Source organism: Pocillopora verrucosa, chromosome 11 (assembly GCF_036669915.1).
Source record: "Pocillopora verrucosa isolate sample1 chromosome 11, ASM3666991v2, whole genome shotgun sequence".
NCBI lineage: Eukaryota > Metazoa > Cnidaria > Anthozoa > Scleractinia > Pocilloporidae > Pocillopora > Pocillopora verrucosa.
The window spans coordinates 11130066-11145231 of NC_089322.1; the positions used below are offsets into that span (position 1 = coordinate 11130066).

At 45.3% G+C, this 15166-nt stretch overlaps 4 protein-coding genes across 4 annotated transcripts in view; 3 read left to right on the top strand and 1 right to left on the bottom strand.

Annotated features, from left to right (window-relative positions):
• Positions 1-75: 75 nt before the first annotated feature.
• On the top strand, positions 76-5387 carry LOC136284277 (uncharacterized). Its single transcript, XM_066174250.1, has 3 exons — positions 76-595; positions 2718-2753; positions 5104-5387. Exons 1-3 carry the CDS (start codon positions 310-312, stop codon positions 5385-5387), a joined length of 606 nt encoding a protein of 201 aa, XP_066030347.1. The 5' UTR covers positions 76-309.
• Positions 5388-7404: 2017 nt separating this feature from the next.
• On the top strand, positions 7405-8483 carry LOC136284157 (histone H2B-like). Its single transcript, XM_066173982.1, has 2 exons — positions 7405-7747; positions 8452-8483. Exons 1-2 carry the CDS (start codon positions 7405-7407, stop codon positions 8481-8483), a joined length of 375 nt encoding a protein of 124 aa, XP_066030079.1.
• A 1409-nt stretch (positions 8484-9892) lies between these two features.
• On the top strand, positions 9893-14952 carry LOC136284301 (uncharacterized). The gene is made up of 3 exons (XM_066174324.1): positions 9893-10178; positions 12288-12323; positions 14630-14952. The coding sequence occupies exons 1-3, from the start codon at positions 9893-9895 to the stop codon at positions 14950-14952; spliced, it is 645 nt and encodes a 214-aa protein (XP_066030421.1).
• Positions 14953-14956: 4 nt separating this feature from the next.
• The window catches only part of LOC131768661 (heat shock 70 kDa protein 12B-like), a 3586-nt gene continuing 3376 nt past the window's right edge, over positions 14957-15166 (bottom strand). The window contains exon 4 of the mRNA XM_066173983.1: positions 14957-15046. Coding sequence (XP_066030080.1) covers positions 14957-15046 — 90 coding nt within the window. The remainder of the gene's footprint in view (positions 15047-15166) is intronic.

Here is a 15166-nt window from a genome sequence, read left to right on the forward strand (position 1 = left end):
GTTTTCAGTCGCTCGCCTTCAGTGAGTACTCTCGAAAAAGTAATAAACTAATTAGTGAGTGAGTGAGTGAGTGAGTGAGTGAGTGAGACTGAATTTGACCATGGATTACTTTGAAGGTTGTGAGTCATTTTCGCTATCCTTTAGCGTGGCCGTGTAGATAAGTGATAATGGTATTCATAAGTCGGCATTTGGCCTGGCTCTCTTGTCAATTGGAAATGTGACGTTTCCCGAGAGGTCCAGCCACACATCTCAAGTTTTGTTCAGGGCCGACAACAATTGCATCCGTAACATTCGAAAGAAAAACAAATCATGTCTGGACGCGGCAAAGGAGGTAAAGGGCTTGGAAAAGGGGGCGCCAAGCGCCATCGAAAGATTCTGCGAGACAACATCCAGGGAATCACCAAGCCAGCAATCCGACGTCTGGCTCGCCGCGGTGGTGTCAAGCGTATTTCCGGGCTTATTTACGAAGAGACCCGCGGAGTCCTCAAAGTCTTCCTGGAAAACGTTATCCGTGATGCTGTGACTTACACCGAACACGCCAAACGGAAGACCGTTACCGCAATGGATGTGGTCTACGCCCTTAAACGCCAAGGCCGTACCCTATACGGTTTTGGCGGGTAGAGAATCACGGAAACCTCAGAGAACTGATAAACGGCTCCTTTAGGAGCCACCACCTCATGCGAAGTCGTGATCAGCCACAGTGATGGTCAAACCCTGTGTTTGAACAACGAGTCAAAGGGCGATATTATTCTGCTCTCAACGTTTCTCCTAGTCCTTGTGTTAGCGTTAATGCAGTGTAAAATAGTCTCTCGTTCCAACAGGGAACTGGGATGGCAGGAAATAGGAAATAGGAAATAGGAAATAGGAAATTGGAGTTTCAAAAGCCACGCAAAGCTGGGTTCAGCGAACGTTCTACTCAAATTCTATTACGTTTCCGCAATGGAACCACGCGTGATCGCGTTCACTCAACGTTTCTCCTAGTCCTTGTGTTAGCGTTAATGCAGTGTAAAATAGTCTCTCGTTCCAACAGGGAACTGGGATGGCAGGAAATAGGAAATAGGAAATAGGAAATAGGAAATAGGAAATAGGAAATAGGAAATAGGAAATAGGAAATAGGAAATAAAAATGGAGTTTCAAAAGCCATGCAAAGCTGGGTTCAGCGAACGTTCTACTCAAATTCTATTACGTTTCCACGCAATGGACCACGCGTGATCGCACCGTTCTCCAAGTACGTTAGTTCTGATCATTATGAGAACGCCGACACCACACATTTCGAGTCGCTTGTCTTGCTTTGCAAAATTAGCCCCACCTGGGAAGCAGAAAAGTACCTCGTTCCTTTTTGAACGGGGATGGCAAGGAATAGAAAAGATTAAAGCGGATTTGCAACAACCACGCAAACTTGGGATCAGCGATCGTACCATTCAAACTCAAATGCGTTTCTCTGTCTTGATAGGTAGGAAGGCAGTTTATGCAAGTCGCAAATTCCACGCTCCAACAATTGAAAGAGAGAGACAGTAGCGGGCTGCAAATGTGTCGAGGCATTTTGCAAATCCAAATTACCATCGTCCAACCAAACGAACGAAAACAAAGTCGCCGGCAATGTTTCCAAAAAAAGCAAAGCTGATTTGAATTGTCTTTCTTGCCTTCTGTTTGATTTGACTTGCTTTTTATTTGTTTAACTAGTTCGGGATCAAAAATGCGGAATGTAAGCGATGGACACTAGGTGAACTGAAACGATTTGTTTTGATCGATAACAAAGTAAAGACGCGAGCGCTTGTGTGTGCATGTACGAGTGTCAATTGGAGTAAATGGATTTTTCACTGATCACGACTTTTTTCGAGGTTTGGTGGCTCCTAAAGGAGCCGTTTTGAAGTTTGATGTTGTCAATGGTGCTTCTTCTCGGCCTTCTTGGGTAGCAGCACGGCCTGTATGTTGGGAAGAACACCGCCCTGGGCGATCGTTACACCAGCTAGAAGTTTGTTCAATTCCTCGTCGTTTCGGACGGCCAACTGCAGGTGTCTGGGAATGATTCTGGTCTTCTTGTTGTCACGAGCGGCGTTTCCGGCCAACTCTAGAATTTCAGCACTTAGATACTCGAGCACAGCGGCCAAGTACACGGGAGCACCCGCCCCGACACGCTCTGCATAGTTTCCTTTGCGAAGGAGTCGGTGGATGCGGCCGACTGGAAACTGAAGACCTGCTCGGCTGGACCTGCTCTTTGCCTTGGTGCCCGACGCTTTTCCTTTCCCTCGGCCGGTCATTTTAGTTTTCTCTCTCGCAAACTAGCTCGTGCTTGGACACACACTGAAATCCAACGATTTTGTTGTCTAAATTGTGACGCCTTCCGAGTCGTGACGCCGTACTTATCTCGCGGCTCGCGCGCGCTAACGGATCGAAACCCTCCAATCAAAATAATTCCGCCCTCTGTTGCCCTCTCAGTCTTTTGTTCCTTTCACAGCTGTATCTGAGCCAATCGCTTCAAAGAGAATTTTCGTTGGCATACTAATTGATCCTCAACAATGGACCTTAAATAGGGAGTAAATTCTCCTGTCTAGTCACTCACCTCAGTCTATTTTTGAGAGAACGGTGATAGATTTCTCTAGACATGGCACCAAAAGTTCCCGCGGCCGGAAAAAGGCGAGAAGAGAGCAGCAGGCAAGGCTAAATCAGCCCCGACAGACCCTGGCAAGAAAAAGAAGAGAAGCAAGAGAAAGGAGAGCTATGCGATCTACATCTACAAAGTGTTGAAACAGGTGCACCCCGACACCGGTATCTCCAGCAAAGCCATGGGTATCATGAACTCGTTTGTCAACGATGTCTTTGAACGCATCGCGACCGAATCCTCGCGGCTCGCGCACTACAACAAGAAGTCCACCATCAGTTCTCGCGAAATCCAGACCGCCATTAGGTTACTGTTACCGGGCGAACTCGCAAAACATGCAGTAAGCGAGGGTACAAAAGCAGTCACCAAATATACAAGCAGCAAGTGAACTGCCCGACCTCACAAACAAACGGCTCCTTTAGGAGCCACCACATATCATGAAAGTAAATGTCCAACATTGTTGTTCTTTGTGATAAGAATACATGAAAGTCATATATTGTTCATATGTTGTTCTTTCTTTCTTTCTTTCTTTCTTTCTTTCTTTCTTTCTTTCTTTTTTCTTTCTTTCTTTCTTTCTTTCTTTCTTTCTTTCTTTCTTTCTTTCTTTCTTTTTTTTTTTTTTTTCTTTCGAGTCTCTGATTTTTTCAGTCAAACTCAGTTTCAGTGAACATGTTTTGCTGGTGCGAATGAGTTATTAATCTAGTACAAAAGGCAGGTGCATGGGGCGTATCCGTTGGTAATAAATAACTTGCTTTGCCAAGTAAGGAACATGAAAAGGTAACAACATTGAATTAAAAGTCGGAACCAATTATACGAACGACTGAAAGCGCAATTGGTGCCCTCTATGTTTGTCTGGTACAAACAAACACACGCTGTTACCGAACGGTAATAACGTAGAGATTGAGGTAATTGCGCCTGCTTAAAAAGAGGCTGTTCCTGCGCTTGTTTGTTTTTCTGGTTTCTTGTTTGTTTGTTTATTTGTTTGTTTGTTTGTTTGTTGTTTGTTTGTCCTTGTTCTTGTTCTTGTTCTTTTTTTTTTTTTTTTTTTTTTTTTTGTAAGGAACAAGAAAAGACAGCGGCAATGAATTGTAACGTCGGTACAAATTATACGAACGGCTAAAAGCGCAAAATGGTGACCTTTATGTTTGTCTAGTTCGAGCAAACTCGCGGAAAACGCATCAAAACAGTTGACCTCCGTCGCTGCTCACTTTCTGTCAAATTTTTGTCGCCAATCAAACCGAGAGTCGATCGCTCGAATGTTCTGACTGACAAGATATCTTTTTTTCTACGTCGACATTTTTCCGCAGAGGCGGGTCACCTTTGGAGACGTGGTCATTGATTTTCTCTGTTGCTTCATGACAATAATGCGAGTTTTTCGCTCACGTAACAAAAACCAAGAAAATGAAACAACAACCACAACAAAACGAAACGAAACGGAACACACACAGAAAAATTAAAGACGTGTAAAAGGAGATGGGCTGCTCATTGACCTTTAGGTTAGTGGTGGCTCCTAAAGGAGCCGTTAGTGTTTGTTTGATGACCAAGCGACTGTACTAAGCCCGCTCGCCACGAATCCTTCGAGCCAACTGGATATCCTTCGGCATGATGGTTACGCGTTTGGCGTGGATGGCGCACAGATTGGTATCTTCGAACAGACCCACCAAATAAGCTTCGCTAGCCTCTTGGAGCGCTAGTACAGCGGAACTTTGGAATCGCAGATCGGTTTTGAAATCCTGCGCGATCTCCCGCACAAGTCGTTGAAAGGGCAACTTGCGGATAAGTAACTCCGTAGACTTCTGATAACGACGGATTTCACGGAGTGCAACTGTGCCTGGTCTGTAACGGTGAGGTTTCTTCACGCCACCCGTAGCGGGAGCACTCTTGCGGGCCGCCTTAGTGGCTAACTGTTTACGAGGAGCTTTTCCACCTGTTGATTTCCGGGCGGTTTGCTTGGTACGAGCCATAGCCAAAGATTGGACGCTTCAGTCTAGTAATCTTCAGAAATTTAACGCTTTTCTCGCGATCTCCAGTGACAAAACCGATTTTATAACAAGCGCTCAACGATCCGATTGGTTATCCAAAGTTTGCTTGTGATTGGCTGCGGTGAATTTCTTTGTTCGGGTACTCTTTTTTTCCGAGGACGAGGCGGAAAGTAAATTTTAGTAAACTCTGACCTGCAATTTTTCTCGAAACTGCCCTCGGTTTTCAGTCGCTCGCCTTCAGTGAGTACTCTCGAAAAAGTAATAAACTAATTAGTGAGTGAGTGAGTGAGTGAGTGAGTGAGTGAGAGACTGAATTTGACCATGGATTACTTTGAAGGTTGTGAGTCATTTTCGCTATCCTTTAGCGTGGCCGTGTAGATAAGTGATAATGGTATTCATAAGTCGGCATTTGGCCTGGCTCTCTTGTCAATTGGAAATGTGACGTTTCCCGAGAGGTCCAGCCACACATCTCAAGTTTTGTTCAGGGCCGACAACAATTGCATCCGTAACATTCGAAAGAAAAACAAATCATGTCTGGACGCGGCAAAGGAGGTAAAGGGCTTGGAAAAGGGGGCGCCAAGCGCCATCGAAAGATTCTGCGAGACAACATCCAGGGAATCACCAAGCCAGCAATCCGACGTCTGGCTCGCCGCGGTGGTGTCAAGCGTATTTCCGGGCTTATTTACGAAGAGACCCGCGGAGTCCTCAAAGTCTTCCTGGAAAACGTTATCCGATGCTGTGACTTACACCGAACACGCCAAACGGAAGACCGTTACCGCAATGGATGTGGTCTACGCCCTTAAACGCCAAGGCCGTACCCTATACGGTTTTGGCGGGGTAGAGAATCACGGAAACCTCAGAGAACTGATAAAAACGGCTCCTTTAGGAGCCACCACCTCATGCGAAAGTCGTGATCAGCCACAGTGATGGTCAAACCCTGTGTTTGAACAACGAGTCAAAGGGCGATATTATTCTGCTCTCAACGTTTCTCCTAGTCCTTGTGTTAGCGTTAATGCAGTGTAAAAAATAGTCTCTCGTTCCAACAGGGAACTGGGATGGCAGGAAATAGGAAATAGGAAATAGGAAATAGGAAATTGGAGTTTCAAAAGCCACGCAAAGCTGGGTTCAGCGAACGTTCTACTCAAATTCTATTACGTTTCCACGCAATGGAACCACGCGTGATCGCGTTCACTCAACGTTTCTCCTAGTCCTTGTGTTAGCGTTAATGCAGTGTAAAATAGTCTCTCGTTCCAACAGGGAACTGGGATGGCAGGAAATAGGAAATAGGAAATAGGAAATAGGAAATAGGAAATAGGAAATAGGAAATAGGAAATAGGAAATAGGAAATTGGAGTTTCAAAAGCCATGCAAAGCTGGGTTCAGCGAACGTTCTACTCAAATTCTATTACGTTTCCACGCAATGGAACCACGCGTGATCGCACCGTTCTCCAAGTACGTTAGTTCTGATCATTATGAGAACGCCGACACCACACATTTCGAGTCGCTTGTCTTGCTTTGCAAAATTAGCCCCACCTGGGAAGCAGAAAAGTACCTCGTTCCTTTTTGGAACGGGGATGGCAAGGAATAGAAAAGATTAAAGCGGATTTGCAACAACCACGCAAACTTGGGATCAGCGATCGTACCATTCAAACTCAAATGCGTTTCTCTGTCTTGATAGGTAGGAAGGCAGTTTATGCAAGTCGCAAATTCCACGCTCCAACAATTGAAAGAGAGACAGTAGCGGGCTGCAAATGTGTCGAGGCATTTTGCAAATCCAAATTACCATCGTCCAACCAAACGAACGAAAACAAAGTCGCCGGCAATGTTTCCAAAAAAAGCAAAGCTGATTTGAATTGTCTTTCTTGCCTTCTGTTTGATTTGACTTTTTTTTTTTGTTTAACTAGTTCGGGATCAAAAATGCGGAATGTAAGCGATGGACACTAGGTGAACTGAAACGATTTGTTTTGATCGATAACAAAGTAAAGACGCGAGCGCTTGTGTGTGCATGTACGAGTGTCAATTGGAGTAAATGGATTTTTCACTGATCACGACTTTTTTTTTCGAGGTTTGGGGCTCCTAAAGGAGCCGTTTTGAAGTTTGATGTTGTCAATGGTGCTTCTTCTCGGCCTTCTTGGGTAGCAGCACGGCCTGTATGTTGGGAAGAACACCGCCCTGGGCGATCGTTACACCAGCTAGATTGTTCAATTCCTCGTCGTTTCGGACGGCCAACTGCAGGTGTCTGGGAATGATTCTGGTCTTTTGTGTCACGAGCGGCGTTTCCGGCCAACTCTAGAATTTCAGCACTTAGATACTCGAGCACAGCGGCCAAGTACACGGGAGCACCCGCCCCGACACGCTCTGCATAGTTTCCTTTGCGAAGGAGTCGGTGGATGCGGCCGACTGGAAACTGAAGACCTGCTCGGCTGGACCTGCTCTTTGCCTTGGTGCCCGACGCTTTTCCTTTCCCTCGGCCGGTCATTTTAGTTTTCTCTCTCGCAAACTAGCTCGTGCTTGGACACACACTGAAATCCAACGATTTTGTTGTCTAAATTGTGACGCCTTCCGAGTCGTGACGCCGTACTTATCTCGCGGCTCGCGCGCGCTAACGGATCGAAACCCTCCAATCAAAATAATTCCGCCCTCTGTTGCCTCTCAGTCTTTTGTTCCTTTCACAGCTGTATCTGAGCCAATCGCTTCAAAGAGAATTTTCGTTGGCATACTAATTGATCCTCAACAATGGACCTTAAATAGGGAGTAAATTCTCCTGTCTAGTCACTCACCTCAGTCTATTTTTGAGAGAACGGTGATAGATTCTCTAGACATGGCACCAAAAGTTCCCGCGGCCGGAAAAGGCGAGAAGAGAGCAGGCAAGGCTAAATCAGCCCCGACAGACCCTGGCAAGAAAAAGAAGAGAAGCAAGAGAAAGGAGAGCTATGCGATCTACATCTACAAAGTGTTGAAACAGGTGCACCCCGACACCGGTATCTCCAGCAAAGCCATGGGTATCATGAACTCGTTTGTCAACGATGTCTTTGAACGCATCGCGACCGAATCCTCGCGGCTCGCGCACTACAACAAGAAGTCCACCATCAGTTCTCGCGAAATCCAGACCGCCATTAGGTTACTGTTACCGGGCGAACTCGCAAAACATGCAGTAAGCGAGGGTACAAAAGCAGTCACCAAATATACAAGCAGCAAGTGAACTGCCCGACCTCACAAACAAACGGCTCCTTTAGGAGCCACCACATATCATGAAAGTAAATGTCCAACATTGTTGTTCTTTGTGATAAGAATACATGAAAGTCATATATTGTTCATATGTTGTTCTTTCTTTCTTTCTTTCTTTCTTCTTTCTTTCTTTCTTTCTTTCTTTCTTTCTTTCTTTCTTTCTTTCTTTCTTTTTCTTTCTTTTTTTTTCTTTTTTTTCGAGTCTCTGATTTTTATTCAGTCAAACTCAGTTTCAGTGAACATGTTTTGCTGGTGCGAATGAGTTATTAATCTAGTACAAAAGGCAGGTGCATGGGGCGTATCCGTTGGTAATAAATAACTTGCTTTGCCAAGTAAGGAACATGAAAAGGTAACAACATTGAATTAAAAGTCGGAACCAATTATACGAACGACTGAAAGCGCAATTGGTGCCCTCTATGTTTGTCTGGTACAAACAAACACACGCTGTTACCGACGGTAATAACGTAGAGATTGAGGTAATTGCGCCTGCTTAAAAAGAGGCTGTTCCTGCGCTTGTTTGTTTTTTTCTGGTTTCTTGTTTGTTTGTTTATTTGTTTGTTTGTTTGTTTTTGTTTGTTTGTTTGTTTGTCCTTGTTCTTGTTCTTGTTCTTTTTTTTTTTTTTTTTTTTTTTTTTTTAAGGAACAAGAAAAGACAGCGGCAATGAATTGTAACGTCGGTACAAATTATACGAACGGCTAAAAGCGCAAAATGGTGACCTTTATGTTTGTCTAGTTCGAGCAAACTCGCGGAAAACGCATCAAAACAGTTGACCTCCGTCGCTGCTCACTTTCTGTCAAATTTTTGTCGCCAATCAAACCGAGAGTCGATCGCTCGAATGTTCTGACAAGATATCTTTTTTTCTACGTCGACATTTTTCCGCAGAGGCGGGTCACCTTTGGAGACGTGGTCATTGATTTTCTCTGTTGCTTCATGACAATAATGCGAGTTTTTCGCTCACGTAACAAAAACCAAGAAAAAAAACAACAACCACAACAAAACGAAACGGAACACACACAGAAAAATTAAAGACGTGTAAAAGGAGATGGGCTGCTCATTGACCTTTAGGTTAGTGGTGGCTCCTAAAGGAGCCGTTAGTGTTTGTTTGATGACCAAGCGACTGTACTAAGCCCGCTCGCCACGAATCCTTCGAGCCAACTGGATATCCTTCGGCATGATGGTTACGCGTTTGGCGTGGATGGCGCACAGATTGGTATCTTCGAACAGACCCACCAAATAAGCTTCGCTAGCCTCTTGGAGCGCTAGTACAGCGGAACTTTGGAATCGCAGATCGGTTTTGAAATCCTGCGCGATCTCCCGCACAAGTCGTTGAAAGGGCAACTTGCGGATAAGTAACTCCGTAGACTTCTGATAACGACGGATTTCACGGAGTGCAACTGTGCCTGGTCTGTAACGGTGAGGTTTCTTCACGCCACCCGTAGCGGGAGCACTCTTGCGGCCGCCTTAGTGGCTAACTGTTTACGAGGAGCTTTTCCACCTGTTGATTTCCGGGCGGTTTGCTTGGTACGAGCCATAGCCAACAAGATTGACGCTTCAGTCTAGTAATCTTCAGAAATTTAACGCTTTTCTCGCGATCTCCAGTGACAAAACCGATTTTATAACAAGCGCTCAACGATCCGATTGGTTATCCAAAGTTTGCTTGTGATTGGCTGCGGTGAATTTCTTTGTTCGGGTACTCTTTTTTTTTTTCCGAGGACGAGGCGGAAAGTAAATTTTAGTAAACTCTGACCTGCAATTTTTCTCGAAACTGCCCTCGGTTTTCAGTCGCTCGCCTTCAGTGAGTACTCTCGAAAAAGTAATAAACTAATTAGTGAGTGAGTGAGTGAGTGAGTGAGTGAGTGAGACTGAATTTGACCATGGATTACTTTGAAGGTTGTGAGTCATTTTCGCTATCCTTTAGCGTGGCCGTGTAGATAAGTGATAATGTATTCATAAGTCGGCATTTGGCCTGGCTCTCTTGTCAATTGGAAATGTGACGTTTCCCGAGAGGTCCAGCCACACATCAAGTTTTGTTCAGGGCCGACAACAATTGCATCCGTAACATTCGAAAGAAAAACAAATCATGTCTGGACGCGGCAAAGGAGGTAAAGGGCTTGGAAAAGGGGGCGCCAAGCGCCATCGAAAGATTCTGCGAGACAACATCCAGGGAATCACCAAGCCAGCAATCCGACGTCTGGCTCGCCGCGGTGGTGTCAAGCGTATTTCCGGGCTTATTTACGAAGAGACCCGCGGAGTCCTCAAAGTCTTCCTGGAAAACGTTATCCGTGATGCTGTGACTTACACCGAACACGCCAAACGGAAGACCGTTACCGCAATGGATGTGGTCTACGCCCTTAAACGCCAAGGCCGTACCCTATACGGTTTTGGCGGGTAGAGAATCACGGAAACCTCAGAGAACTGATAAACGGCTCCTTTAGGAGCCACCACCTCATGCGAAAGTCGTGATCAGCCACAGTGATGGTCAAACCCTGTGTTTGAACAACGAGTCAAAGGGCGATATTATTCTGCTCTCAACGTTTCTCCTAGTCCTTGTGTTAGCGTTAATGCAGTGTAAAATAGTCTCTCGTTCCAACAGGGAACTGGGATGGCAGGAAATAGGAAATAGGAAATAGGAAATAGGAAATTGGAGGTTTCAAAAGCCACGCAAAGCTGGGTTCAGCGAACGTTCTACTCAAATTCTATTACGTTTCCACGCAATGGAACCACGCGTGATCGCGTTCACTCAACGTTTCTCCTAGTCCTTGTGTTAGCGTTAATGCAGTGTAAAATAGTCTCTCGTTCCAACAGGGAACTGGGATGGCAGGAAATAGGAAATAGGAAATAGGAAATAGGAAATAGGAAATAGGAAATAGGAAATAGGAAATAGGAAATTGGAGTTTCAAAAGCCATGCAAAGCTGGGTTCAGCGAACGTTCTACTCAAATTCTATTACGTTTCCACGCAATGGAACCACGCGTGATCGCACCGTTCTCCAAGTACGTTAGTTCTGATCATTATGAGAACGCCGACACCACACATTTCGAGTCGCTTGTCTTGCTTTGCAAAATTAGCCCCACCTGGGAAGCAGAAAAGTACCTCGTTCCTTTTTGGAACGGGGATGGCAAGGAATAGAAAAGATTAAAGCGGATTTGCAACAACCACGCAAACTTGGGATCAGCGATCGTACCATTCAAACTCAAATGCGTTTCTCTGTCTTGATAGGTAGGAAGGCAGTTTATGCAAGTCGCAAATTCCACGCTCCAACAATTGAAAGAGAGACAGTAGCGGGCTGCAAATGTGTCGAGGCATTTTGCAAATCCAAATTACCATCGTCCAACCAAACGAACGAAAACAAAGTCGCCGGCAATGTTTCCAAAAAAAGCAAAGCTGATTTGAATTGTCTTTCTTGCCTTCTGTTTGATTTGACTTGCTTTTTATTTGTTTAACTAGTTCGGGATCAAAAATGCGGAATGTAAGCGATGGACACTAGGTGAACTGAAACGATTTGTTTTGATCGATAACAAAGTAAAGACGCGAGCGCTTGTGTGTGCATGTACGAGTGTCAATTGGAGTAAATGGATTTTTCACTGATCACGACTTTTTTCGAGGTTTGGTGGCTCCTAAAGGAGCCGTTTTGAAGTTTGATGTTGTCAATGGTGCTTCTTCTCGGCCTTCTTGGGTAGCAGCACGGCCTGTATGTTGGGAAGAACACCGCCCTGGGCGATCGTTACACCAGCTAGAAGTTTGTTCAATTCCTCGTCGTTTCGGACGGCCAACTGCAGGTGTCTGGGAATGATTCTGGTCTTCTTGTTGTCACGAGCGGCGTTTCCGGCCAACTCTAGAATTTCAGCACTTAGATACTCGAGCACAGCGGCCAAGTACACGGGAGCACCCGCCCCGACACGCTCTGCATAGTTTCCTTTGCGAAGGAGTCGGTGGATGCGGCCGACTGGAAACTGAAGACCTGCTCGGCTGGACCTGCTCTTTGCCTTGGTGCCCGACGCTTTTCCTTTCCCTCGGCCGGTCATTTTAGTTTTCTCTCTCGCAAACTAGCTCGTGCTTGGACACACACTGAAATCCAACGATTTTGTTGTCTAAATTGTGACGCCTTCCGAGTCGTGACGCCGTACTTATCTCGCGGCTCGCGCGCGCTAACGGATCGAAACCCTCCAATCAAAATAATTCCGCCCTCTGTTGCCTCTCAGTCTTTTGTTCCTTTCACAGCTGTATCTGAGCCAATCGCTTCAAAGAGAATTTTCGTTGGCATACTAATTGATCCTCAACAATGGACCTTAAATAGGGAGTAAATTCTCCTGTCTAGTCACTCACCTCAGTCTATTTTTGAGAGAACGGTGATAGATTTCTCTAGACATGGCACCAAAAGTTCCCGCGGCCGGAAAAGGCGAGAAGAGAGCAGGCAAGGCTAAATCAGCCCCGACAGACCCTGGCAAGAAAAAGAAGAGAAGCAAGAGAAAGGAGAGCTATGCGATCTACATCTACAAAGTGTTGAAACAGGTGCACCCCGACACCGGTATCTCCAGCAAAGCCATGGGTATCATGAACTCGTTTGTCAACGATGTCTTTGAACGCATCGCGACCGAATCCTCGCGGCTCGCGCACTACAACAAGAAGTCCACCATCAGTTCTCGCGAAATCCAGACCGCCATTAGGTTACTGTTACCGGGCGAACTCGCAAAACATGCAGTAAGCGAGGGTACAAAAGCAGTCACCAAATATACAAGCAGCAAGTGAACTGCCCGACCTCACAAACAAACGGCTCCTTTAGGAGCCACCACATATCATGAAAGTAAATGTCCAACATTGTTGTTCTTTGTGATAAGAATACATGAAAGTCATATATTGTTCATATGTTGTTCTTTCTTTCTTTCTTTCTTTCTTTCTTTCTTTCTTTCTTTCTTTCTTTCTTTCTTTCTTTCTTTCTTTCTTTCTTTTCTTTTTCGAGTCTCTGATTTTTATTCAGTCAAACTCAGTTTCAGTGAACATGTTTTGCTGGTGCGAATGAGTTATTAATCTAGTACAAAAGGCAGGTGCATGGGGCGTATCCGTTGGTAATAAATAACTTGCTTTGCCAAGTAAGGAACATGAAAAGGTAACAACATTGAATTAAAAGTCGGAACCAATTATACGAACGACTGAAAGCGCAATTGGTGCCCTCTATGTTTGTCTGGTACAAACAAACACACGCTGTTACCGAACGGTAATAACGTAGAGATTGAGGTAATTGCGCCTGCTTAAAAAGAGGCTGTTCCTGCGCTTGTTTGTTTTTCTGGTTTCTTGTTTGTTTGTTTATTTGTTTGTTTGTTTGTTTGTTTGTTTGTCCTTGTTCTTGTTCTTGTTCTTTTTTTTTTTTTTTTTTTTGCCAAGTAAGGAACAAGAAAAGACAGCGGCAATGAATTGTAACGTCGGTACAAATTATACGAACGGCTAAAAGCGCAAAATGGTGACCTTTATGTTTGTCTAGTTCGAGCAAACTCGCGGAAAACGCATCAAAACAGTTGACCTCCGTCGCTGCTCACTTTCTGTCAAATTTTTGTCGCCAATCAAACCGAGAGTCGATCGCTCGAATGTTCTGACAAGATATCTTTTTTTCTACGTCGACATTTTTCCGCAGAGGCGGGTCACCTTTGGAGACGTGGTCATTGATTTTCTCTGTTGCTTCATGACAATAATGCGAGTTTTTCGCTCACGTAACAAAAACCAAGAAAATGAAACAACAACCACAACAAAACGAAACGGAACACACACAGAAAAATTAAAGACGTGTAAAAGGAGATGGGCTGCTCATTGACCTTTAGGTTAGTGGTGGCTCCTAAAGGAGCCGTTAGTGTTTGTTTGATGACCAAGCGACTGTACTAAGCCCGCTCGCCACGAATCCTTCGAGCCAACTGGATATCCTTCGGCATGATGGTTACGCGTTTGGCGTGGATGGCGCACAGATTGGTATCTTCGAACAGACCCACCAAATAAGCTTCGCTAGCCTCTTGGAGCGCTAGTACAGCGGAACTTTGGAATCGCAGATCGGTTTTGAAATCCTGCGCGATCTCCCGCACAAGTCGTTGAAAGGGCAACTTGCGGATAAGTAACTCCGTAGACTTCTGATAACGACGGATTTCACGGAGTGCAACTGTGCCTGGTCTGTAACGGTGAGGTTTCTTCACGCCACCCGTAGCGGGAGCACTCTTGCGGGCCGCCTTAGTGGCTAACTGTTTACGAGGAGCTTTTCCACCTGTTGATTTCCGGGCGGTTTGCTTGGTACGAGCCATAGCCAACAAGATTGGACGCTTCAGTCTAGTAATCTTCAGAAATTTAACGCTTTTCTCGCGATCTCCAGTGACAAAACCGATTTTATAACAAGCGCTCAACGATCCGATTGGTTATCCAAAGTTTGCTTGTGATTGGCTGCGGTGAATTTCTTTGTTCGGGTACTCTTTTTTTCCGAGGACGAGGCGGAAAGTAAATTTTAGTAAACTCTGACCTGCAATTTTTCTCGAAACTGCCCTCGGTTTTCAGTCGCTCGCCTTCAGTGAGTACTCTCGAAAAAGTAATAAACTAATTAGTGAGTGAGTGAGTGAGTGAGTGAGTGAGTGAGACTGAATTTGACCATGGATTACTTTGAAGGTTGTGAGTCATTTTCGCTATCCTTTAGCGTGGCCGTGTAGATAAGTGATAATGGTATTCATAAGTCGGCATTTGGCCTGGCTCTCTTGTCAATTGGAAATGTGACGTTTCCCGAGAGGTCCAGCCACACATCTCAAGTTTTGTTCAGGGCCGACAACAATTGCATCCGTAACATTCGAAAGAAAAACAAATCATGTCTGGACGCGGCAAAGGAGGTAAAGGGCTTGGAAAAGGGGGCGCCAAGCGCCATCGAAAGATTCTGCGAGACAACATCCAGGGAATCACCAAGCCAGCAATCCGACGTCTGGCTCGCCGCGGTGGTGTCAAGCGTATTTCCGGGCTTATTTACGAAGAGACCCGCGGAGTCCTCAAAGTCTTCCTGGAAAACGTTATCCGTGATGCTGTGACTTACACCGAACACGCCAAACGGAAGACCGTTACCGCAATGGATGTGGTCTACGCCCTTAAACGCCAAGGCCGTACCCTATACGGTTTTGGCGGGTAGAGAATCACGGAAACCTCAGAGAACTGATAAACGGCTCCTTTAGGAGCCACCACCTCATGCGAAAGTCGTGATCAGCCACAGTGATGGTCAAACCCTGTGTTTGAACAACGAGTCAAAGGGCGATATTATTCTGCTCTCAACGTTTCTCCTAGTCCTTGTGTTAGCGTTAATGCAGTGTAAAATAGTCTCTCGTTCCAACAGGGAACTGGGATGG

Coding starts and splice junctions, on each gene's coding strand:
- LOC136284277 (XM_066174250.1), top strand. CDS start 310: ATGTCTGGACGCGGCAAAGGAGGTAAAGGGCTTGGAAAAGGGGGCGCC. Junction 596..2,717: donor CGCCCTTAAACGCCAAGGCC/GTACCCTATACG, acceptor AAGAGAAAGGAG/AGCTATGCGATCTACATCTA. Junction 2,754..5,103: donor TCTACAAAGTGTTGAAACAG/GTGCACCCCGAC, acceptor AACATTCGAAAG/AAAAACAAATCATGTCTGGA.
- LOC136284157 (XM_066173982.1), top strand. CDS start 7,405: ATGGCACCAAAAGTTCCCGCGGCCGGAAAAGGCGAGAAGAGAGCAGGC. Junction 7,748..8,451: donor AAAACATGCAGTAAGCGAGG/GTACAAAAGCAG, acceptor TTTTTTTTTAAG/GAACAAGAAAAGACAGCGGC.
- LOC136284301 (XM_066174324.1), top strand. CDS start 9,893: ATGTCTGGACGCGGCAAAGGAGGTAAAGGGCTTGGAAAAGGGGGCGCC. Junction 10,179..12,287: donor CGCCCTTAAACGCCAAGGCC/GTACCCTATACG, acceptor AAGAGAAAGGAG/AGCTATGCGATCTACATCTA. Junction 12,324..14,629: donor TCTACAAAGTGTTGAAACAG/GTGCACCCCGAC, acceptor AACATTCGAAAG/AAAAACAAATCATGTCTGGA.